The 27,293-nt window shown below is 40.8% G+C and overlaps 1 protein-coding gene across 2 annotated transcripts in view; it reads left to right on the top strand.

Annotated features, from left to right (window-relative positions):
• The first annotated feature begins 9,574 nt into the window (after positions 1-9,574).
• The window catches only part of spon1a (spondin 1a), a 79,616-nt gene continuing 61,897 nt past the window's right edge, over positions 9,575-27,293 (top strand). For both annotated transcript variants that reach the window (XM_061701315.1, XM_061701307.1), the window contains exons 1-3: positions 9,575-10,127; positions 11,292-11,398; positions 16,676-16,809. In XM_061701315.1, coding sequence (XP_061557299.1) covers positions 9,896-10,127; positions 11,292-11,398; positions 16,676-16,809 — 473 coding nt within the window. In that variant the 5' untranslated portion in view covers positions 9,575-9,895. The remainder of the gene's footprint in view (positions 10,128-11,291; positions 11,399-16,675; positions 16,810-27,293) is intronic.

Raw genomic sequence — 27,293 nt, 5'->3', positions numbered from 1 at the left:
CTTTCCATTCATCATGGTGGAAAGTCTGATTATTTAATCAGGCTTTATCCACTTTGTTCCTTCTTGCCTTAAAATTCACTCTTATCAACATAGTCATCCCCAAACCTTTCACATTAAGCCGATATGCTTTTGCGTCAATCCTATTTTTGTTCAGAAAAAGGTCAGCCAAATGTGAAAGCTATTTTCAGTATTTCTGTGGTCCACAACGTGCTCGCAGACAGTTCCGACACACTCCATTGACAGCGTTGCTGCATCTCAGACTAAGTGGCCCACTCAAAATTAGATTTTGATGTTATGAAGGCTCATTGCTGCTTCAACTCAACTGCGTTTGTGCATAGTTTGGATTTATTAATCAGGAAACATATTAGGCAATATAATAACATCATGCTAAGAATACTATTCCAATAAAAACATAAACCACTGGGTAACAAATTATGTGATTGCTCATTTATTAAAGATTTTGCAGATGTTAAGAGAAAAGCAATGTTTGGCCATTGTAAGAAAACAGAATCAGAATCTTCTTTATTTGCCAAGTATGTCAAAAACACAAGGAATTTGTCTTTGCTCCGCTCTAATATGGCAATAGGCCATTTTGACCAAAAATATTTTGGAGACATAAAAACATAAAAACACTATGCAGAATCACTTAGCCTCTCCCAATTTAATAGCAAGAGGGTAGAAGCTGTTGGAATGTCTGCTAGTTTTAGTTTGCATTGTTCGATAGCGCCTACCTGAGGGAAGGAGCTGGAAGAAGTGGTTACCAGGATGTGGAGGGTCCAAGAGGATTTTGCATGTTCTTGTCTTAGTTCTGGCAGCGTGCAAGTCATCAAGGGTGGGTAGGGGCATACCAAGAAGTCTTGATTGTCCGTTACATTCGGAGTTTGTCCTTTTTTGTGGGAGCACCAAACCAGACTGTAATGGATGAACACAAGACTGATTCGATGACTGCTGTGTATGCTGTGTAGAACTGTCTCAACAGCTCCTGTGTCAGGCCGTGCTTCCTCAGAAGCCGAAGGAAGTACATCCTCTGCTGGGCCTTTTTGAGGATGGAGTTGATGTTGGTTTCCCCTGAGAGACTAATTCTCAGGAACTTGAAGGTCTCGACGGTTGACAGAGGGCTGTTGGACAGCGTAAGGGGCAGCTGTGGCGAAGGATGCTTCCTGAGGTCCACGATCATCTCTACAGTCTTGATCGTGTTCAGCTCCAGGTTGTGTCGGTCGCACCTCAGCTCCAGCCGCTCCACTTCCTGTCAATACGCCGAGTCGTCACCGTCTTTGATAAGGCCGATGACTGTGGTGCCATCTGCAAACTTCAGGAATTTGACAGCCGGGTGTTTTGAGGTGCAGTTGTTCGTGTAGCGAGAGAAGCGCAGCGGACAGAGGACACCTCCTTGGGGAGCCCTGGTGCGTGTGGATGAGGTGGTGTTCACCTGCTGTGTCCTGCCCATCAGGAAGATGTGAATCCACTGGCAGATGGCAGGCAAGACGGACCATGAAGGCAACTGTGTGTGTGTGAGCTGAGCTGGAGAAGCTTGGAGGAGAGGAGTTTGGGGATGATTGTGTTGAACGCAGAGCTAAGGTCCACGGACAGGCTCCTCGTGTCGGTCCCGGCGCCGTCGAAGTGTTCTAGGATGAAGTGCAGCCCCATGATAACTGCGTCATCCACAGACCTCTTTGCTCAGTAGGCAAACGGTCCAGCAGGGGTCCTGTGATGTTCCTGTGGTGGTCCAGCACGAAGTGTTGAAAGAATTTCATGACCACAGATGCCAAGGCGACAGGCCTGTAATCATTCAGACCCAAGGTTGCAGGTTTCCTGGGGACTGGAATGATGGTGGAGCGTTTGAAACAGGATGGTACACACACACGGTTCCAGAGATCTATTGAAGAGCTGTGTGAAGACTGGAGTGGGCTGGCCCGCGCAGACTTTGAGGCAGGATATTGTTTGAAGATGTGTCTCACATCCTGTTCATGAATGGTCAACACAGAAGTCAGCGGTGCAATGGTGGTTAGTGGTGGGGCTGATTAGGTGTGTGGTGTGAAAGTGTCCCTTTCAAATCTGCAGTAGAAGGTGTTGTCAGCTTGTCCTTTATTGTTCTCCGCTTGGGGGGATCGTCACTTGTAATTGGTTAGCGATTTTAATCCTTACCAGACTGATTTAGAGTAGGATGTGACACTGTGAGTATTTTCATCTAGGCTGCCAGTTGAAGTTTCAAAGACACTCCAGTCTGTGCAGTCTAAACAGTCTTGAAGTTCTATCTTTGCTTCATTGGTCCACTTATTCACTGTCGGTACACCATTTTTTGTTTATATAGTAGCATATTCCACCGCCTTTTGTTTCCCCCGATAGCGTCGTGATGCGGTCCACTAGGTGTAGTTGGAAGCCCAGAAGCATTATGGTGTCAATGGGGAGGCGTTCACATAGCGATGTCTCCGTGAAGCACAGGGCGGCGGAATGTCCACAGTCTTTACTGGTCTTTGTGAGAAGATGAAGCTCGTCCATTTTGTTGGGTAGAGAGCGTAGATTTGCGAGCTGAATCGACGGGAGCAGCATTTGGAAACCTCTCTTGCGGAGCTTGACCTGCACTCCGGTTCTCTTCCCCCAGTGGCATCGTCTCCATGCGCCATAGATCACAGCCACTCCACCTGTGAGTAACTTGTGTAAGTAAGTTGTGTAATGTCTCCAAAGACGAACGAAAAACACAAAAACATAGACAGTACCAGAGATCTTGTTACCGAGGCGACCACTCCACTCGCTTAGGCACCAGATAATAATATAAAAATCCACTGTCACATTGTGTTGAAAAGGTCTGCTGTTTTTCCACATTCACATATTTAACATTCAAGTCAGACAATGACAGTGTACAAAATGTACCTTGTCTGCTCTACAAATAAAAACAGCGAGAGAAGGTAGTGTGTCATACGGTACATCACAGAGAAGGCGTCATTCTGTCAAAGCATACCGAATTTTCACAACCACAAGGCACACTTAAAAGTCTTCAATTTTCTCCAAAATGGACGGGGCGCCTTATAATGGGGCGTGCCTTATGTGTGCACCAAGTTCCAAAATCTGTAAATGTTGTTGTGTGACTTTGATGAGCGCTCCGCTTGACTGACTGGGAGCATTTCCTGCCGACACGCTGCTTATATAGAAGAAAGGCGGACGTGATTGAGGACAGAATGTGGACGTTAAAGGGGGAAGGATGCGCGTGAAAGAGGACGCTCAAGGCACGCCCCCAGTAGGTAAATATTGGCTAAGGACCTCTGAAAATGGCACCTTCAAAGAGACACGCTTATGAAGCACAGTTTAAACTGCAAGCTATCAGTTACGTGGAGGAACATGGGAATCGAGCAGCCGCGAGAGAATTCAAGATCAATGAATCCATGGTTCGTAAGTGGGGGAAGCAGGAAAACGTTTGTTGTCACATTTCTGTCGGGCCAATTATACATTACTCGTGCACTCACTATAGTAGTCTCGCCACGCTGCACATATCTGTTGTTGACCAATACTGGCCACTCATGCCAGAGTAGCATCTGCCCCATTTGCACAATGACTGAGGAGTATCTGCCACATTTGCACAATCAACATTGTCCCAGATTATATACACTCCTTGAAGTCTCCTTGCACAATTGTAAAAAAAAAATAATAATAAATACAAATAAAAATTTTTTATATAGATGTAAATTACCAGATTACTAGCAACCTTTTATTGCTCAGTGACTGTTTTTCCTCAATATCTTTATGTCTCAAAAGTGTTCTCTGTCAATTGACTGTCTGTTGTCGTACAAGAGCGGCTCAAACTACTGGCGACAAATTCCTTGTGTGTTTTTTGAACATACTTGGCAAAATAAAGATGATTCTGATTCTGATGTCAGCAGCATATCGTTTGAGAACTTACTCACCAGACTTGATTTCAGCTAATGATCAACTCTGCATATGACTTTTTCCCCTTTGACTTTCTACAACACGTTTCCCCCAAAAGAGAACCCGGGGTTTTAAGAGTAAAAGAACGTAAGAAGAAGAACATACAACGGAAATTACCGCCAAGTAAATGTACCCACTTTGAAAACAGAAAGACTCAAGTGGTGCCCATTAAGGATGCTTGAGGTGCCTCTTTGATGCACTCTTTTTAATTGCACTTGCTCATTTGTCATTAAAGTTAATAGAGTGTTTAAAGAGTGTTTGATTTCTTGATCGTATTATTATTAGACTAGTTAACTTCTGGTTGTACTGTTTTACTTATACTTAAGACAATCACTGATGTTGACATGCCACTTAAAGCATTGCCTGTAGTTCATAAATGTTTTATGGTGGTGACAATTTTGACAAGAACAAATTATTCCAAATACAATTAATCTCTACCATTAGTTTTGAAGTAAAAGTAAAGTTAACAATCACAGTCACGAGATGAACTGTGGTCGACTTTGTATTTTGGGGGATCGTCGCTATCATTAAATGTATACCAGTCTATAACATATTCATTTTCTATTATCAAAATGAACATCAATGTCAGAAGAAATGTTTTTTTGTTGGTTATGTTTGTGTGCGTGCGGTGTAAGATTCACCCACACAAGGTATCACTAGGGTTTTATACCCAGTTTGAAAGTAGAATTAGTATTACTGCTCTTGTTGTCGGAGAGGAGCTTGTGTTTCGCCTTGATTTCTATTCCCTGTTATAATGCTCAACTGTGTAAAAAAAAAAAAAAAAAAAGGCAGATAAGATCATGGGTTGTTTTGCGAAGTCATTGCAATGTTTTTCCATTGCCGCAAGGAAATGCAGCGATCTTGCGCATATTGTTTGAAGACAATATTCTGTATATTCTGACAACAGTAGGGAATAACCCAAGGCGTACCAAAAATTTCAGCTCAGCGTGGGCCGGGAGTCAAAATGCTTTCACGACACCTGCCGGTATATTGTTCTACTACCTATACCCTTTTTCCAGCATCCCCGCCATCAACCCAGCAGTACACTGAGCGAGCACACACGCTCTTCATGTATCGGCCTTCACCAAGAACTCTCTCATTCCACACCCGCTGACCCTGCTCAAAACTGAAATAAACTGCAGGGGTGCCGCAAGAAAATGTCATCATGGATAACTTGTAGCCCACCTTCTAAAGCTGGCTATAAACCGTAGGGGATTACTTCTGTACAGTGTGCTGCATCCTTTTGTAATGTTTTTTTCATGACTACACAAATCATGGATAACAGTCAAATATTAGATATGAGAGGAAAGTCTGGAAATGGGTCAAAACAGGATAGAAAATGTACTCTATCTACATGTAAATAATAGAACATTAAAAATAGAACGAGAAAATAGAACAGAAAAAACCCCAGCAATAACATAATAGTTTAGTAAAAATTATGGTGCAGAGATTTCTAATCACTCTCCATGTTTTATTTTTTAATGGTACCTGTAGCCACTGTTCTTGGTGTTCTTATCTCTGTGTTTTTGTTCTTTATCCTATTGGAGGTACCATGACCTGCATATAAGACCAAGCTTTCTGACACTGGGTATCACCCTTCCCTTCACAATGGTCTTGATTTCATTGTACAGTGCACGGATTCAAGACACCCAATAAACCACAGAACATCACCGAGCAGAGGCACAGTGTGCTTTTTATTGTACGCTTCTTGCATCTCTAAACACAGAGCTTATGTCACTTTCCAAAAAGTTGCAGTTTTGTCCTATCTGTCCAAAGAACATTCTCCCAAAAGCTTGCTTGTCAATGTACATTTGAGTAAATTATTTTATTAGCAGTTTCAAGTTGTTTCAGTGATCAGTGTGTGTGTGTGTGTGTCTGTGTGTGTGTGTGTGTGTTTCCAACATAAGGGTAAGCAATAATTTTGTCCATGTGTATGGTTTTAAAGTAGCAAAAACAGAGCTCTGAGCTAGTTAGGCTTGCCTAGCTCTGAACTCTGTGCATCTGTTTTTTTTTCAATTTGACTACAGTGTTTGTGAATTTTTGTCAATATTCCAAAACAAGGACCAGATCCAACAGGTTTTACAATGTTTTAGAGGAAAACTTCATTTTACAGATTGATGGTGTGTCGGAGAACAAAGTGGCCGAGGCCCTAAACAGCCACATCACTGAGATGTTGTCCTATAAGATATGCTCCCCAGAAAACATACCTCCTTACCACAATATGTAATTTTCCCACTATTGCCATTATATGGACAGGTTGTGGTTGGCAACACTAGTCAATGATAGTCAGTAATGTCTCCAAACAGCTCCAGCTACCTGACCATCCTTGCCAGACACGACCCACCAAGTGAAGATCTAGGGAACATTTATATACCATTCTGGTCAGGCGAATCTGGAGTATGCAGGTGTACCTTTAGTGGGATGCAGAAAACAAGCAATACTGCTGGAGAAAATTAAGAGGAGAGCCCTAAGGATCATCTCTAGAGGCTCCACCCTACATCCACAACTTTCAACACTGAAAGCAGGAGGGGACAGGCAGCCCTCCAACTGCTCAAGGGCATGACACACAAACACCACCCACTACACAACCTATTACCTCAAACAAGGGCAAGCCAGACACAAAGACTATTGAGAAGTCAAAGCAACAACACTAAATTTTAGAGCCGACAGCAGTCAGACTATACACTATGTCCAAAGAACAGAAAATATGGGTGTCCTTGTTTACTTTCTGTTCATGCAGGTGCACACATGTTGTATGATCCCTCTCTACAAATCCCATTTCCAATGAAGTTGGGACATTGTGTAAAATGTAAATAACAGAATTCAATGATTTGCTATTACTTTTCAACCTAACTGTATAACCTAAAGACAATATAGTTAATGTTCAAACTGATTAACGTTATTTTTATTTAATTAAAAAAAAAATGTATTGAATAATTGTTTTTACATTTTTAATTAGATGCCTACAATAGGTTTTTAAAAAAAGCTGGGTCAAGGGTAACAAAAGACTGTGAAAGTTGAGGAATTCTCAAAAACACTTGTTTGGAATATTCCACAGGTTAACAGGTTAATTGGAAACAGGTGAGTGTCATGATAAGAGATAAAAGGAGCATTCCCCGATAGGCTCAGTTGTTCACAAGTAAGGATGGGGTGAGGTTCACTACTTTGTGAACAACTGAATGAGCAAATAGTCCAACACTTGAACAAAAACATTTCTCAATGTAAAATTGCAAGGAATTTGGGGCTGTCATTATCTATGGTACATAATATCATCAAAGATTTCAGAGAATCTGGAGAAATCTCTCATTGAATGCCTGTGACCCCTCAGGTGGCACTGCATTAAATGCTGGCATCATTGTGTAAAGGATATTGCCACGTGGGCAATTCAGAAAACCATTAACATAGTTCGTTGCTACATCTACAAGTTCTGTGATGGCCTTGGGATGTGTTAGTGCCCATAACATGGGTAAGTTGCACTTCTGTGAAGGCACCATTTGTGCTGAATGGTACATACAGATTTTGGAATAACATATGCTGCCATCCAAGCAATGTCTTTTTCAGGCATGTCAATGCTTATTTCAAGAAGACAATGCCAAGTCACATTCTGTGACGCTGTTACAACAGCGTGGCTTTGTAGTAAAAGAGTGTGAGAACTAGATTGGCCTGCCAGAAGTCAAGACCTGTCTCCCATTGAAAATGTGTGGTGCATCATGAAGTGCCAAATATGACAACAGAGTTGAGCAACTGAAGTTGTACAGCCCCAATTCCAATGAAGTGGGGACGTTGTGTTAAACATAAACAAAAACAGAATACAATGATTTGCGGTGGCACGGTGGACGACTGGTTAGAGCGTCTGCCTCACAGTTCTGAGGACCGGGGTTCAATCCCTGGCCCCGCCTGGAATTGGGGTTGTACATCAAGCAAGAATGGTAAAGAATTCCACCTACAAAGCTTTGACAATTAGTGTCCTCAGTTCCCAAAGGCTTTGTTGAAAAGAAAAGTAATGTCACAGTGGTAAACATGCAGGAATGTGTTGCAGGCATCACATTCAAAATGAGTGAATATTTGCAAAAAAAACCAAAACAATTAACATTCATCAGTTTGGACATTATCTTGTCCTTTAATTGTATTGTAGTTTGAAAAGGATGCATACATCATTGTATTCTGTTTAAATTTGCATTTTAAACAACATCACACATTCATTAGAATTGGGGTTTGTAATAAAATGCAGGTATATATTTTTATATGTATATCTATTTATGATAAGCCAATGAAAAGTTGTTTCGTACATCTGTGTTGTTTGATTTTGAAATGTATTTCCAATCAAGGGCATGGAAATCTCTACCAAGAGACTTTCGCTAAAAGTTGTACTTCCGCAGTAGGCTTCTCTTTACTACGATAAGTAGGAGAATTTGATGTGCACGATTCCTGCGCCCAGAGCTGAATGGGCTCTATGCACACAGCACTTCCACGTTCTGTGTTTGCTGTCATGTGACGCTGTCTGCTGGAATTACTGAAAGTTATCGTGAATAATGTACAAAAAATTGTCTGGCACTGCAGCGCAACTCCTCGGCCTAAGCTTGAAAACGGTGTCAAGTTTTACGTCTCGAAGTTTGAGAACATTGCCTGCTAGATTACTTTAATACTGCTAGGCTGCCTTGGTGTTGCAGAGCCATACATACTGTATAAACTGCATATGGTTAATTGTTGTCTGCAGAGCTAAATGGAAACATACAGCTACTGATGGCACACCATGATTTACTGTTGTCTGTGGTTTATGTTTTCTTGCATATGTAATGAGGGGTAAAAGTACCCTTTGGAATGTTTATATTTCTGGATATATTGGTCATCAAATGTCGTCTGATATTCATCTACTGTAAATCACACGAATAAACATATAAGCTTAAACTAATACCACACAATTATATTGTTCATATTTTTATAGAACATGATGTCAACATTCATAGGACAGGGAGGAAGAAGTCTGTGAACCTTTGGATTTAATAACTGCTTGATCCTCCTTTGACAACAATAACCTCGACCAAACGTTTCCTTTAGTTGCAGATCAGATGTGTACAATGATCACAATGAATTTTGGACCATTCCTCTTTACGAAACTGTTGCAGTTCAGCTAGATTCGTGGGATGTCTGGTGTCACGAGCTCTCTTGAGGTATTGCCACAGCATCTCAATTGGGTTCAATGCATCCTGATCATTGTGCACGTCTGATCTGCAACGACGGGAAACATTTTGGCTGAGGTTATTGCTGCCAAAGGAGGGTCAACCAGTTATTAAACACAAGGGTTCACTTACTTTTCCCTAACTGTCCTGTGGATGTTTAGATGGTATATGTGTGAAATTAGTTTAAGCAGACTCTTTTTGTTTACTCTTGTGATTTATACAAAGTACAGATGCATTTGATGACCCCCCCCCCCATCAATTAACTTGCAAAATAGAAATAAATTAGGTGTCAATAATTAGGCTTTGGCTAGGATTATTGAAGGTTCTAAAATAATGAGTCACCCTTGCAGCCTGATAGAATAGTACCTGTATACTTTGTGTGCGTGTGTTTGCGTGCGTGTGTGTGGCATTCTGACACGCACACGCAGAGTTCAGCATGTCAAACGCATTGCCTCCTTTGTGCGAATGTTTGTCTTTGCTGACTGGTTGTTCAACAGGACGAGCTGCGGCCGTGAAAACAGCCGCGCAACACTCATTGCACGCTCGGCCATTTCCACGGACGCCGCTTATCCTCTTCCCCCTCTCGTCAGACGTCTCCAGTGTGAACGTCTCCCTCGGAGAGTGCACATCGTCGTACCCCATCCGGTCCTCGCCTTCTGCCGCACACCAAGCATGGATCCAGCCGCCTAGCAGACAGCACTTTGTTCACATTTTGGAGTAAAAAAAAAAAGGTCTCTGTCGGAAGTTTGTTTCCCCACTCCCTTCTTCCCTCCCGAGTTCTCCAAAGGTTTAGGATGGCATCGCGCAGACTGCACCCACGCGTCGCGCTCCTGCTGTGGCTGATCTCCACGGCGGCGTGCAACACGTTCATGTCCACCGAGGAGCCCTCTGACACAGGCGCTAAGTCGGACGGCTACTGCAGCCGCATCCTGCGGGCTCAGAGCGCCCGGAGGGACGCCAACAGCGAGTTCAGGCTTCGCGTGGAAGGGGATCCCGAGAGCTACCAGCCAGGGAGCACCTACAGAGGTTAGCGTGCGTCCTCACGCTCAACGTTATGGCAGTACTATATCCTGCACGCTTTGAATATCTTGCAAGTGTCTACATTAGAAGTAAGATTAAAGATGAAATTACATCATAGGTTATTTCATACGCAGAGGCAATTGATTTTTCGGAAAAAGAGCAAAATAAGCAAAAGAGATTGCTATTGAAATGTAAAGCAAGAAGCTCAGAAGATAAAACAGGTCATACAATGAGATTTACAATTTAAAAAAATAAACAGTCATACGATTCGATTCTGATTATTATTAATTAATAAATCAATAGTTGATCTGGTTGTGGTATTGTTATTGCTGTCATTTTATGAAATATTATTTGCAAGGCAAATGCTCGGATGTTTTTATTCATATCTTGTTGTCTTTTCTTCTTTTTTTAAAATGTATATTTATTAGTCCTTTTGGGGAAACAGTTTGCCGAAAATTGTGATAATGGCCAAAACAGTTGGGTGTTCTGGTGCCATGCTCAAAGGCACCTTGGCAATACTTGGAAGCAAATTGACCTTTCTCTCTAAATTCCAAGTTTCTGATGTGATTATGTATGCCTACATTCCTCAATTCTCCAAACTTTGTTTTCTCTTTTTTTTTTTTTTTTTTTTACAGAATGCACAAATTTCATTAGACAGAGCTGGGTGGCCCACAGCAAGTTTTGAACTTGTAACCTTCTGTCTCACATTGAGACCCACCCCTTCCCCCTACATGTGGTCCTCAAATTTCGATTTGAAATTTTAAATATACCAACTTGCTTGATTTTTACAGAAAAGGTTACGCAGTAGGGGTTGAGCCATGTCGGTTCCTTTGTTCCATTGTTATGTTGCGGTTCCTTATGATATAGGTGTGACAAATTTCACATTGCAAACTGCCTTATTGTGGTGATTTATAGAACTTTTGTTTTCAACATCATAAATAATAATTCAGAGTGAAGCATATGGATTTATCATGTAGAACATCACCTTGCATGTCTAATCCACCCTGAAAATCTGAAACGTAATTGCAAGCTGCTTCCTCAAAAAAAGATTAGAATGTCAGCACGGTGCAGGTGGATTATATTCACCCGGTTGTGGCATTTCAATAAATGTTTAAATCTCCATTTCCTGACGACTTATGCTTTGTGCTTCTTTGGTTTACCTCCATCCAGTGACTCTGTTTGCGACCAACCCCTCCTACTTCAGAGGCTTCACCCTCATCGCCCTGAAGGAGGGCACAGCGGGAGACAAGGAGAAGGACTACATTGGAAATTTCCAGGTGTGCTAAAATAGTCGCTGTTAGTATCGTCAGAAAAAAATCTATTAGTGAAGACACACTCTTCTAACAAGCTGAATGTTTCACTTCGTCCCCTTTTCCTATGCTGCTGTTATGTACTGTGTGGTTCTGTAAACATGAGGAACATATAGAAGTAGTCTTCTGTGTGGTTTAAATGGACACTCAAAGGAACTGGTGGAGTTTAGAGGCCAATTAGCATTTCATTGAGACACATCCAGCTTTAGGAAGGATAGGGAAGGAAGAGAGAGCTGACAGAGACAGCAGGGTGCTGTTGCACACACCTGACGAAGGTGAAGGGTCCAAAATAATCTAATGCAATGCAAGCAGCAGATCCGTAAGAGGAGAATATTGGTTGATGGTCTGAGAAATGATCGTCACTGGATATGCCCTAGGGCCTTCAATCGTTCATTATTAATTTCAACACGGGCATTTAAAATGAGATTATGCTTCATTAAGTACACGTGTACACTTAAATAGATCTGTATTAACATTTCTGCCCAAAGGGTTGATTTACTTTAATTTAACCATTTGTTTATATCGATTCGTAGTTTGCATTACTGTCTAACTGCACTTCATCAAACTTAACTGTTTCTAATATTTTGCGCCTCTGTAGTAGTCAGTAAATGAGGTAACCAAAATATTATTCTTCCTCTGTAATATGTAATGCACCACTGCAACCCCACCAATAAAATTGATGTTAAATAACTCTTACTCTGTCAATCAAAACTGATCTTTGGAGAGGCAGCTTTTACTGAAACTCATTAGCTTGTACAGGTGTACCTAATGAAGCGACCATTGAGTGTGGAACCCAAAGTGTGTGCAAGGATATGGAAAAATAGAACACATGGAACTGCTTTTCGCTGAAGCAAAGCTGCCTACCATGCAGTGTCTTTGTAATCTCGGTTAAAAACATAATTAGAGACAACCACATGTTTCTGCGCTGAGCATGAAATCATTGTTTTGTTAGACAGGACAGATTTAGCAACATATTCAAAATTCTTTTTTTTGTTGTTGATTGATTGAATCTGCAGCCCGATCTCTTGTGCACAGTGACCACGTGTACCAGAGTTACACTGCTCTGCGACGACACTCGCTGTGAACTTGGCCCACAAATTTGAAGGACATAAAAAGCAGAAAATTCTATTTTTGCTCTGCAGACATCATGCCACAGGGATTCTTTCTATTCTCTTACATGCCAGCCAGGAGTTGTTGCTTGATGTGAGAGGATGCTAAAATGCACTGTAGAACACTTTAACATGGGCACAAAGGAACATGCGGTGGCCCAAAGGGGACAAAAGACATTGTGTTTGCAAGCAATGCATTATAAAAGCTGTGAGAGTCAGTGAGTTGTCATTTGTTTCAGATGTCACATTGACATGGTCAAAAGGTGTCGGTCAAAGGTCATAGTCAAAACTACAAGCATCCCCATGATGGCTGTTTACTCCACTAGTTATATCGTTTCAATCAAAGTTGTGGTTTAACGCCAAACAATAGCAACCAACACGATAACAAAACATCATAAGACAAAACAAACCACCAAACTGAACAAACAACAACCTCGGTTCGAAATAGAGTTGGACCAAGCCACGGTTATCTAATTTCATCTCCTGTTATCATAAATAAAAACACACCAATACAACAAAAAAGAACCCACCACCAATTGCTCTCTGAAACGTGCTTTCCCTTAAGTGACTTCTCATTTCCCCTCTTCCTTACTTTATCTTTCAAACTCTCTTTTTTCTGAGCTTGCTTTTCCATGTTTTTTTCATCACATACAGACATACACATACTCTGGTACCTTCAGATATGAAATTTCAAGATACGAATGCTGCATGGGCAGTGAGCTTAACTCACTTCACAACAAGCAGCAGATAGTGAATGATTCCGCAAAAAAAAAAAGAGGCTTCAAGCTTTTTATTGCCACCCCCAGTTGTATTGTCAAACTAAACATAAAACAGAGAATGACATATTGTGTATTTAAAATAACCACACAACTTTGCCCTCCGCTTGCTTAATGCTAACACACAAGTCAAAAGGCCAGAGATGGGCTAACGACTAGCATCGACAGTCGCGGTGTTATAACACTTCAAGGAACAGAACACAAACGGTGCATCACACACACTTGTAGACAGACAATATTACAATACCCACAGGCATATTCTCTGTGAAAAAGACAAATATTACTCAATATTACTGCAATTTACTGAGTCACATTCGTTGTGAGTTTCCTTCATTTGTGTCTTCATGACTGTATTATTCACTGCCCCACCGGTGGCCAATTCGCACACACCAAAAGGAATGAATCATGATGCACAAACGGCTTAATTCTTTACGTTCTATTTAATTATGTTATCACTATATGTTTTATAAAGTAAATCTAATACAGTGCTATTCCATCACATCCAAATCTTATCTCAAGGCACCACAGTACATTTCAGTGGTTCTTATGTACTTTGTTGTCAGTATGACTTGAATTCAATTTTTTTACAAGCCTCCCGCTCACATTTCGCTGTCAACAGTGACTAATTTTGAAAACATTAAAAAGAAAAGACATTTTGATAAACTAATAAATTCAATGCGGTGATTGGGAAAACTATGCCGAAATACTGGACATGTGCAGTGTTAAGGTTAGGGATAGGGTGCCGAAATTGTTTGACTTGCCCCTGACACTGACAGCCCATGCTGCGCCACTGTAGGTAAGCACCTTGACTGCTGTCTTCTTCCAGACATCAGTTGAATCCGCGATAAAAATAAACAGTCAAAACACTCCTGTTGAAAAATGCACTACACTATATTCCTCTATTGTCACCATCTCACTTAATCTTTTGTGTTTTAGGCCTTTTGTGAACCCCACACACACCTTCCCCTACTGCATACACATTTAATTCCTCCATTCTTCTATTCTTACATGGGCGGGCAGGCATCCAGGCAAGGAGAAATAGTGAAAAGCTCCAACCCAACACAAGATGTTATTTAACACACAGCTCATTGGAAATCTCAGAGTGCCCCATCTGCGTCATCGTCTCAGGATGGCTTCTGACTTCATGAGAACCACTTTTATCCAAACCTCAGCTACCACCGTGTGTGCGTGTTAGAACGGCTAAACTGGTGGGCGGTATCTCATGAGACAATACCTCTGGTGAAATACGGTGGTGAAGGTGGGGGTGTCAGGCGGGGGGCATCGGGTGGCTTGGTCAGTGGGGAGTGTGGGTGGAAGAGAGGCGATCAGAGACAAGTCAGAGGTTGTCAACATATAGCCTCATGAGGCTTTAGTGCGGCATGGGATGATGTGACATTAGCATAATAGCATGTACTTAAAGCGTAAGTTCTACCACTGGGCACATTGTGCCAATTTTACCCTCATTGAATTGCTCAATTATCTGTTATTGCAAAATCTCTCAGCAAGGAGGTTGTAAACAAAAAGGGTCAAAGGTTAGAAATGGCTTGCTTCTTTTACTGTAGGCTTTGTTTAATTGATACCCATGAGGCTTCACCCATTTTAACATGTGCTGACGACCAGTCAGGTCACTCGAGGATTCCTGGATGAAACCATGGATATATAAGGGGGCGGGGGTAATCAGACAGCGCCCCCCCACAATCCTGCCTGGGTGCATCTGATTAGTACATCAGTTTTCACATACTGGATGTTCGTGTGAGCAATCAAGTCTGTGGCGTTTTTGCACACGCAAACCTTGAGCAAATCAGGCCCTAAGTGAGGACAGACAAAATGTCCTCCCTTTCGGAAAATTTTCTTCCCAGTGTGGTTTCAGGAATATGTCCTTACATAGATACAAGTCCACTATGTATGCATACAGAAACATTCACTCAGATACAGTATATCAGTCCATATATGCACTCTTCACTATCTTAAAATGTACACCCCGGTGTGGTTTGAACAGTGTGTCCTCACATTGATAAAAGTCCACTATGCGAATGTGCATGCAACACACACACACACACACACACTAAACCTTGTAACATCCATTTTCCAGGGGGAATCATTCATAACTGTTGAACTGAAAGAAAATTCCCTGCTGACAGCTTCATGGCAGGAGAAAGTTCTTGCTTTTAGAGCCCTGATGTTGCCTCTTCTTTTTTATTTTATTTTGCCTGTAGTCAATATTGGCTGTCCATCCATCCATCCATTTTCTGAGCCGCTTCTCCTCACTAGGGTTCCGGGCGTGCTGGAGCCTATCCCAGCTGTCATCGGGCAGGAGGCGGGGTACACCCTGAACTGGCTGCCAGCCAATCGCAGGGCACATAGAAACAAACAACCATTCGCACTCACAGTCATGCCTACGGGCAATTTAGAGTCTCCAATTAATGCATATTTTTGGGATGTGGGAGGAAACCGGAGTGCCCGGAGAAAAACCACGCAGGCACGGGGAGAACATGCAAACTCCACACAGGCGGGGCCGGGGATTGAACCCGGGTCCTCAGAACTGTGAGGCTGACGCTCTAACCAGTCCGTCACCGTGCCACAATATTGGCTGTCACCCTTTTCTAATATTGTATACTGTTATAATGTGTGTTACGAATTGTGCATATAGACCTCTGTTGATTAGTTGGCGTCATACTGCCTTTTTGAAATGATGCTAAGTCAATAATGTGATGATTGAGAATGGGGGAGTCTATTTTCTGATCGACCTTGTTATCGATCTTTGCAATTCAATTTACTTTATTTCACCAGTAAAATCCATTTAGGCTCAGCAGGTGATTTCCATTGAGTCCAGCCAACAAGAACAACATGTCAATTGTGTAAAATGTTCAAGCATCACATATCTGTATTCTCATTATTCCCACACACCCAATAAGGCCACGTGCATGGCAGCTGGACCTCATTCTTGACTTTTGAAGTCCATAAAAAAAATGAACACAAATGTTTCACCTCTTGACCACACTGGTTTTAATGATTAACATTTGAGAATAGCATTTGTGATCTGAAAAATCTTTCAGAAGACTGATGGACAATTGATGCAACTTGACTCAAGAGTGGTTATGTGCATACATCTTTTGTACAAGCCACACCTCCTAGGGAAATAAAAAACTGTTCTTTCAAGATGATTAAAGTAGTATTTAACGCGGACAGGTCACCTCTATGTTAACAACCCAGTTGAAGGACTCCAATGGCAGCTGTATTTAATAACATCTGTTTAAAGGCTGAAAGTAAATGTAGATGCAACTATTCCAAATGTGTTCAAGGCCAAGTCTGAGTATTATTTCCGGCTAATGTACTGTATGTATGTGTTGTTTCGACAGATAATCGATGATGAGGAAACACAGTTTATGATCAACTGCCCGCCTGCAGTGACAGAGGGGACACCTCGCCGACGCACCAGCATCCAGGTGTTCTGGACCGCGCCCCCTAGCGGCTCTGGCTGTGTATTCCTCAAGTATGTATCAATCGTCGACTCAACTCAGCTTGATTTATAGACCACTAAAAAAAACAACAACAACAAAAAATAACCGCAGCTGTAACAAAGTACTGTACATAACAATGAATGTAAACATAAAAGAGAGAGGAACGTGATTAAAGTCTCCACTGACCAGTATGAGGGCATGCATGACATAACTTGCGATGGCTGCAAGATGAAGTTTGAATGGAAACAAACAACTGCATTTTTCTAAAAGCCGCTTAGTTCGTCTGTTGGCGAGTAACACACATACAGAAGGAATGTTTTCAATCTCTTGTCCCATCGCATCACTTAACTTTATTTCAACGCCTGTCCATATCACCTCTGGGATGTAATTCTTAACCAAGGAGAAGGCCGGTTCCATGTTGGGGCGAAGCTCCTTGCGCTTGTAGCATCATAGACAAATGGCAAAAGTCCAATAGTGCTGATAAACTCTGTAATAGTACAAATGGCTTACCATGCTGCAAAAATAATGAATTGTGGAAATACAAATAAAGGAGAAAGTTGCCGGCGCTGTTGTAAACAGACTGGAGATTCACACGCACACAACAAGCACTGATATTCTCTGCCAAACAATATCAAGGCTTAAACGCTTGAAATCTAAATGTAAAAACACACAGAAACATGTACAGGTTTTATTCGCTAACATTTCAAAAACTAGCGCAAACATGAATAAAAGATGCAGCTATAAAGAGAACAACAATAACAACACATCTTGATAATTTCTCAAGAATGTTTTGCTTAAATAAAAGTGAAAGTGGCGTCATTTAGAGTAAAAATATATATTGTGTATATAAATCAAGGTGTCTAAGATAGGAAAACATGGTAATGGTTTACAAAACAGTGACAATCTCATGATTTGCAGAGCACTTTTTGGCCAACAGTCAAACTTCACTTCAACTTTGCCAGTTTTAGACCCGCTCTGCATTTTCAGTACATATACTTTATCCCTCCTGAACTACAGATGTGCATGCAATGCGACTGTTCTTTTCTTACTTGCAGTGGGCGTGTTTATCTTGACCTTTTGCCAACGGTAAAGTTGATCGTGCCTTCAAATTACATGATCATCTGAAGTGCCTTGTTGGGCAAACAAAGAGGACATTGTCGTTTTTGTTGTGGTCTTCTGGTTTGATACATCTCTTAGGGGAATACTGCTGTAATGTTGGGTTACTTAAAATTGTGTGATGTGTGTAATTTTGTGCACTTATTGCCCCCCCCCCCCTTGTAATAATGTGGAGGACTTGATGACTCTGTTCTCATACATTATCTGACATGATAAGTGTTGTTTCCTACTCTCTTTTTAAGAGGTTGTTAAGGTCATAATCATGAAAGTAGTCCAAAGATCTTGGTTTCTATTCATAAAGTTACATCATGTTAATACTTCCGCCAAGCTCAAAGGCAAGCGGTCATGTTTTGATTGCCAAATCTATGTGACTGATTTTCATGAAATTCAAGGAAATAACTTTTTTTGTTAGAAAATCCGAACAACAATGAGCACAGTGAAATTTACTTTCTCTTTTGACCATTTACTGTGTAACTGTTCCCTGAACGGTAGTGTTCTGGCCCTTAAACAATAACACCTTACTTTCTCTCCCATAATCCAAACAGTGCTCTGTTAACATGCAGTCAGTGTAACTGCTCATAGATGAAACCATTAGCAACGCCCCAGAATAATAAAAAAGCATTTTGTCATATCTGCTCATTTTTTAATATCACCCCACAATGTTTTCCCCTACTTTTCACTTTTCAAGTTCAAGTTCAAACTCTCTTGCACTGAACACTTCTATTAGCACATATCAAACCTTGGTAATAATTCAATTTCATTACATCGTTCCCTCACAATGTAAGCAGAGTGAAAAGCATAATGTCATTTTCTTTCCCACTTGGCCTCTCAAGCTATTCATTAACCTGTATTGGTTTTACGGTTGATTGAAAACAATAAATGCCTTTGTTGTGTGCCTTCCAGGCTCCACTCAGAAACAATGTTATTCATGTTCAGCTGAAGACAGATCATGGCAGATATCATTTTATTAATACACGACCATGGGGAAATATTGGGAAGAGGCTTGCTAAACGATTCCAGAAAGCTGAAAAACATCTCTTCTCTGATCAATGAGTTGCATAATTGTTTTTTTTATTTTTTCACTGCATTGTTGTCATCCCTGCTGTTCAGGAGTGGTAGGGATGAGAAAAGGTATCGCTTATCAGAGAATGACAGGTTTCTCTTTCGTAATAAATTGGCCTTGCAACTCGCCTCGCCATCCATCCATCCATCCATCCATCCATCCATCTTCAATACCCTTTATCCTGTTCAGGGTCACTGCAGAGCGAACATAGGGCAAAAGGCAGGGCAGACAATACCCTGGACTGGTCGGCAGACAATCACATGGCAATTTTGAAGATTGTGTGGAGTGGAAACTGATCCTGCATCAGATATACAAAAGTCAGCTATGTGAATCACTACACTACTAATGACCAGTTCAACACATCTCATTAATTGATCATTATAATGTTTTTCTATTCGTCTTTTGATTTCACCTTTATAGGCCTTGTCGCAATTCTCTCACAGGACTCTAAGTGTGCAGCCTTAAAGGATATACTCAAAATGAAGACAGACGAGCAGAGCCCTGACATTGGGGAAGGGAAGTGGGAGAGCGTGAAAAACTTACCGTTCAAAAAGAGATACCTCTGGAAATCATGATTACAGGCTGGCAGTGGATATTTATAATGGCTTCTTCCCTCACCTGCAGATGTCAAAATGAAGGTTGTTGTGAGCCTCTAGGCTGCATCATAACAAACGTTTTTATAATGTCGTATTGATCGAAGAGCCAACTCATGTAACATCCTAACAAGAGCAGTTTTTTTTTTTAATATGAGAACTATTCAAAGAGAATAGCTGTTCACGCTAACTGCAAACTATGGTGGATGAAAAGACAGATGGAGTCAAAAAATACTCACTGTAAGATTGAAATAACTCAGCCAGGGTTGATCGATTGTGGTCTGAAAAACAACAAAAAAGTATAGCAAAGGGTTTAACACAAAAAGTTTTATTCCTATTGTTACGAAAACAATTTTTGTGTGCAACAACAAATAATAAAGTCCGTAAAAAAATAGGTTAATGTTATGCACATTTACCCCCTAGCCATAACATTTTATGGAATTCAGTGGTATATTTTTTTGCATAATCCTGGGAATACACAAATCAATTAACACTAATGAAAACAATACAAATACAGTAGTTGCTCATTTATCTTGGGGGTTATGTTCCAAAAGCCTCCACGATAGACGAACAGCCGCAAAGTAGCGATCATATACTTACTTTATTATTTACAGTATATATATTTTAAAGATTGATATAGAATACCAATACAAAATATGCATGAGAGGTGCAATTATCATTTTGTCCATTTGGGGTCACTATCTTCACATTCTGCACTGTAGCATCTGTGACTTTGAATGATTGTTGCTTTAAAATTGGGTGTGTTGGCTCAGGATAGCGGTGGCTCTTAAGAGTTACACATTGTTACTCGGTATAAGTTGCAGCCACCAGAAGCTCATGAAAAATGTGCTTATTACGTGATTTTGTTTCTCACCGTTCAGTAATGTGACTGAAAGTGCACCGACGGCTGTGTCTATCCTTGACCACTTGTGGAGGGATTACAATACTTTCAAACTAGTGGTGATAGGTTAAATTAAATTAGCTAACGTTTACCTAAACGTGCAGTTGTGTACAGCTAGCCGGTTCTGCTTTACAGGAGACACATTGCACTTAATCTTCTTTTTAAAGCAAAGCAAAGCAAAGCAAATGTATTTATATAGCACATTTCATGCAAAAGGTAACTCAATGTGCTTTACATGATTAAAAGCATTTAAAAACAAAGACAAAACAGCTTATAAACATTTAAAACAAAGAGAAAAAATAAATAAAATAAAAATAAAATACAATTAAAACAGCATACAGTGCAAGAAATATCCTTTTAACCTGGACTTAAAAACATGCACACTTGGGGCTAACGTCACTTCTGTTGGCAACTTATTCCATTTGTGTGCAGCATAATGGCTAAATGCTGCTTTCACCATGTTTGCTTTGGACTCTGCGCTCCACTATTTGACCTGAGTCTGTCAATCTACTGGGTTTAATATTCCATTAGCATTTCATTCATGAATTCAGGACTTAAACCGTTTAGTGATTTATAGACCAATAGCAGAACTTTAAAATCTCTTCCAAAGCTGACTGGAAGCCAGTGTAAAGACTTTAGAATTGGAGTAATATGCTCTGACCTCTTTGTTCTAGTCAGAACCCGAGCCGTAGCATTCTGAATGAGCTGCAGCTGTTTAATGCTCTTTTTATGGAGTCCAGTCAGAACACCATTACAATAGTCAAGTCTACTTGAGATAGAAGCATGGAAGAGCTCCTGGTCTGCTTGACACATGCAAGCCTTCACTCTGGATATGTTCTTCAGATGGTAAAAGGCAGTTTTAGTAATTGATTTGATATGACTGTTGAACAGAACACCAAGGTTTCGGACTTGGTCTTTGGTTTTTAAGGAGATTGACTCCAGGTATTTACTAACAGAAATTCTCTTTTCTTTATTGCCAAAAACAATTATCTCAGTTATGTTGTGGTTTAATTGAAGAAAATTTTGGCTCATCCAGATATTTATGTTTTAGACCAGGGGTGTCAAACTCATTTTTGCTGTGGGCCACATCGTAGTTATGCTTTCCCACGGAGGGCTGTCCTGAGTGCGAACACATATACAGTAAATGTACAATTGCCTGATGTTATTACATATACACAAAAAAATCAATTAACTATATTTGAAACCAGAAGCCAGTAAAAAGTTGTTTATTCAGTTTATTTTGAAATGGGGATTGAAAGAAAATGTTTGCAATCAACGTTATATAAAAGTGAAGGCGATTTGCAATGTTGTTATTTTAGCAAGAAACATGAACCCGAGACACTTGATTTGCTTTCACGGGCCACATAAATTGATGTGGCGGGTCGGATGTGGCCCCCGGGCCTTGAGTTTGACACCTGTGTTTTAGACAGTGACACAAAACCTCAGTTAAACTGTAGTCATCTGGAGACACTGCTAGATCTAACTGTGTGTCATCTGCATACCTATGATAGTCAAAATTCAACTTCTTAAGAATTTGACCCAAGGGTAGCATATACAGGCTGAACAGGAGGGGTCCAAGAACTGACCCTTGAGTGTGATATGATCGCAAGCCTTAGTCATTCTCTGTCTTTCCTCCCGTCTCATGCTTATTGGTACATGAGTCTGCAGTAATGGTCCATGGGGAATAATTATCACCACAAAATTCCTTAAATACCGAAAAATCCATGATATAAAATTAGATAGTCCTACGCATGATTTAAAAATCTGCAACACAGTGAAACCGCCAAAAATTATCCGCAATATGGTGAGTGGCGACTGTAATCATGGCAAATATTGCAGGTTATATTAGGTTAGCCTAAGAGGGCAGCAAATACAGTATTTGTTTTTCTTTCAATTTGGTTTCTGAGCGGAGCTGCACATCTATCAGTTTAAATGTAAGATGTCATTATAAAAACAACATATGTCCTTGAAATTAGAAGTATGTCTGTTGACTCACATGTTGCCCCTCCCAAGTGGTTTACTGCAATATAATTGACGGGGAGTTGCTGTCCTTCAGATGGAAAGATTGAGCGTGGTGGTTTGCTTGGGCTTAAGGTTGGTTCATGATGATAGGGTCAGACTAAGATGCTTATTCTTGTCCTAAGTCCTGAGCAATAACATTTTAAACTATTTAGCATCCAGTAATGCTACCATGTGTCAATGTCCTATCTGGTGATACAATGCATTATTTGCAGCAGGGTTTTGTAAAACTGTGGACTCCATTGGTTAATTAGTTAGACATAGGAGATTGGTTACAGAATGCAGATGCTCAGTAAGTTTGGTAAGATTTTATCATTCATGCATGCTGCGAAAATATTCTTTTTAATGTTAGATCACATCTAGTGTATAAATATCATGCGAGAAAGAGTGGAGTAGTTTGAGTGGAGATCTGTCAATATAAATTAACAATGTTCATTTAACACTGACTTAGCAGCAGAATACTGTTGTTCAAATTGTGTAGCTGTCACCAACAGCCAACAAAGAATCCTGAAATCTTTTTCATAGTGAACACATAGCAAATACTAACTCACATAGCAAATACTAACTCACCTGACTAACCGTAGCGTGTTTGGAACATTTGAGACAGCTGTTAATGATGCATGGCTCTGGAGTTGGGGTCAACACTCCAGAGCAATGGTGAGTGTGATCACGAAGTGAAGAAACGGGTCCAAGAAGGTTGGAACAGGTGGAGGAAGGTGTTAGGTGTGTTATGTGACAGAAGAGTCTCTACTAGGATGAATGGCAAAGTTTATAAAACAGTGGCACTGGGAGAGACGACAGGAAGCAGAGCTGGAGGGGGTGGAAATGAAGATGTTGAGGTTCGCTCTCGGAGTGACCAGGTTGGATAAAATTAGAAATAACCTCATCAGAGTGACAGCCAAAATTCGATGTTTTGGAGACAAAGTTAGAGAGAGCAGACTTCGATGGTTTGAATACGTCCAGAGGAGAGAGACTGAGTATATTGGTGATGAGGATGGAGCTGCCAGACAAGAGAGCTAGAGGAAGACCAAAGAGAAGGTTGATGGATGTCGTGAGGGAAGCCATAAGGGCAGTTGGTGTTCGAGAGGAGGATGCAGGAGATAGGCTTACATGGAAAAGGATGCCGTGCTGTGGCGACCCCTAAAGGGACAATCTGAAAGGAAAAGAAGAAGTTAATGACGTATGCAGTGTTGTAGTAATCCAGATTGGTTTTGGTCTCGACACTACTTTTAGTAGACTCAATTTTATTATTCTGTCTTGACTTGGAATCTCAAGATTTGGGAATTATACCAGACCCAAACTTCTGGGTCTCAACTTGGTCTCTTGTTCTATCTCATTGTCTCAGTCATGGTCTTGGTTTATGTCGGCTTTTGGCATGATGTGTTGAATTGTCTCAAAGATCTATCCTGTACTCAGTCAGTTGTCAAAACTGCACTGTTTGCAATCAGTCCATTTCTGTTGCTAAATATCCATCCATCCCCAACACCGCTTATCCTGTTCAGGGTCGCGGGGTGCTGGAGCCTATCGTAGCTGACTTCGTACGAAAGGCTGACTACACCCAGAACTGGTCGTCAGTCAGTCGCAGGGCACATTCAGACAACCAGTCGTACTCACACTCACACCGTCACTGATTGGGAACTGAACCCACGGTCCCTGCAACGTAGTCAGGCGAATGTACCACTACACCATCAGCGACGTTGCTAAATATATGAAGAACAAAAGATTACTGATGAAATTTTAATGGCTCACAAGTAAACAGCAGATACCTTAGAAATATGTGCTTGAATACAGAAGCAAGAAATTAATGAATGACTATATTGTTGGTTGGTGCCATTAAATTTTCATGTACCCCTTATGCCTGGATCAGAATACAAGACAAATTTGGTCTTTCACGATTACACTATGTCAGACTATTCACTACTGCCATAAAATCTTGCTGTATGTTGGGCAAACAAGTGGGAACACTACACGACATTTATTCCGATAGCACTGTATCCCGTCTTTTACAATCACTGGGCTTTATTTTGTTGCTAGGATATTGATATACACCAATTGATAATTGAGAAAATGTCCAATCAAACTCTGTCGGAGAGGCGGAACCAGAAAATGTGTCACCGGCTACACCCATTACCATGGCAATGATAACAACAATGGATCGTGCCAATGTATTGTATTGTGTTGGGGGGGAAAAAGAACAAAAGAGGAAAAGCGTTGTGTCCTCACCGGTGCTTGGGAGTGGGCTGTCCATTCAAGAAGAGCTTGAGGTATGTTCATGTACAGTACTTGTAATACAATACGACTCACAACAAGCAGGCAACATAACGTTATGTCGTCTAGCAAGCTAGTGCTAGCACTAACGTTTGTATGTAAAGAAATAGGCGTTGTGTCGAATCATACTCTAAAGCTTTGGTAAACATTGGTTCGTGCGCGTGAATCAATGTTGACCACAGCGACCAAGTATGTTTACAAGGGCAAGCACGGAAGTCACATTACGCAATCCTATTGGTCGTGGTCGAGGAGAATTGTCGTTGATATGTCACACTACACGGAAGATATCCCAAAAAAATCAAGCATACAAGACATTTCATTTTGGCGTTGTAGGGCTATTTGCAAAATATGCCTAGCCAAATCTGGCAAATCACCCACGATGACTAATCGGGCCAATATCGGAGCTAAAATCCTGTAGTCGGATCTAGGCATAAATGTGTTCAGGGGTTGGATCCTTTACCAACGAACTTATTCTTACTGCCAAAGATGGATGACAGGCTGGACTTGTCGATTGCATTGTAAATAAGACATTGGGTGGGAATCAATCCCACGCTAGCTGCACTGTTGACGATTAACCCATCCCAGTACGTCATAGCAACTCCCAGATACTATGGTCTGAGCAGCATGAGCATGACATCTGAATTGATGCGGGAATGCAATCATCCTCCTCATCTCAAGTTGGATTTCATTGTAGAAAAGCTCCAATTATTTTGAAAGGTTGTGGACTGAGAACCACCCAGAATGAACTCCGGTACATATTTGACAGTTCAATGAGTCTGAAGCCAGTGAAAAATGATTATGCAATTATTAACCATAAAAATTTATATTTAGGGAAGCTGTGTACATCTGTGACTCTCAGCAGTCACATCATAAATACTATAATGTTAGCAGCTACAACTTGAAAAATAAGATTGCCACCATTAAAATACGGTAATTTACGAAGGTATATATAAGTATAACCTAAATGACGTTCTGCTTACTGTCAATAAAAAAGCCTATGATATTTGCTTAGGTGTCTACAAAATACATGTATATATCATAACATAACTGGATTGCAAATAATTCGCTTGCTGTTTATCAGGAATCACCTCATCATAAAACTGAATATGACCTGTAAATGCCTAAAGCGAAACTCTGCTTTGTCACAGCCGAACCTGTTCGTCTTGGTCCTTAAAACCATAATAAGTCATATGCGCGTACAGCAGTCACTTGTGAAGTTTCCACCATCAATATTCTCTCCATTTGTAGGTGGGAGGCAATTTATTCCCCATCTCCCTCTGGTGTGAGACATGCGGGGTCGTGTGTTGCACTCTGATGGGCGGTCTTAGCGAGACTGTATATCAGTAAACGTTCTACCACATGTCAACGTCTACCTCTTTCAAATACTAATAGGACAACGGGGCCTCATTATCACGTGCTTTCTGTGCACTGTTTCCACTGCATGGTCTCAACGTTGTTGTGTTTTTTTTTCTTCAGTCAGGAGGAGCAAAAAGAAATGCATTAATTCAGTTCATCTCTGGTTGAAGTCGGGCCAGGTTGAAATGAGAATTTAATTTGTCTTCTTTGCATTCTGTTCAGCTTGTAAATGGAAAGAGGTTTTATAAGAAAAGTAACATTTTAACTCTCTCTCTCTTTCTCACTCTCTCTCTCTCGCTCTCTCTCTCTCACACACACACATGCACACATATATGCACTCTTTCAAATCAATGCACTTTAGGGGTGATGGGGATCGGCTGCGGTGTGGACCCAGCAAAGTGAGATAGAATTTAAATTGGATGTTAAGTAAGCATTACTCCACTTGATTGTCTGGCCAGCCCAGCAAAGTGGGTGAGGGTGCAGCAGTGTGTGCGACTCTCAATGAGATATATGAAATTGGGGTGAGATTGAATTAAAGTGTGAACAATTAGAGGAGTGCCGGTGGCGTCACTTTTCTTTGCATTATGGAGCTATTTTGGCTTGTTGTCACATACAAATTGACCACAATATTAGGTACACTTGCATAATCTATTGAAATAAAAAATAAAAATCTGACTATAATTACATTATGCTCTCAATGCATTGGGCACCTAATGGAGTTAAACTGTGTCATTTAACCGGTGTTATAGTAATGTGGTACAAAAGTAATGCAATTTTATTAATTATCACTTTCTGCTGTTTAACTGTACTGTCCTTGGTTAGATTTTACTCACCAATTATTATAGCAGCAGCACATAGGTTATGATGTCACTCAAGTCTTTACATGTTACATAATAATTATACACAGCTGCAAGAATTACCATCTGTTTAAACAGCACAAAACCTAAATGAAATGATGGTTTGGCCAAAAACTCAATTCTGGAAGTAGCCTATAAAGGAGCACTAGATATTTTAGCCTTTGGCTATTAAAAAAAAAAGCAATACAAAAAAAAACATACCGTAATAATTGTTTGACCATCTGAAAACATTCAAAAGTTCACGTTTTGACGTTGTCATGTTAAAGGCCATCGGTGTCACACATTAGAATGCCAATGCCATAGTTCTGCAGCTGGTGAAAGTAACTCAGAAGCATTACAAATC

The sequence above is a fragment of the Phycodurus eques genome, chromosome 2, assembly GCF_024500275.1.
Source record: "Phycodurus eques isolate BA_2022a chromosome 2, UOR_Pequ_1.1, whole genome shotgun sequence".
In the NCBI taxonomy this organism is placed as follows: Eukaryota; Metazoa; Chordata; class Actinopteri; order Syngnathiformes; family Syngnathidae; genus Phycodurus; species Phycodurus eques.
This window is presented reverse-complemented; position numbering and strand designations above follow the sequence as displayed.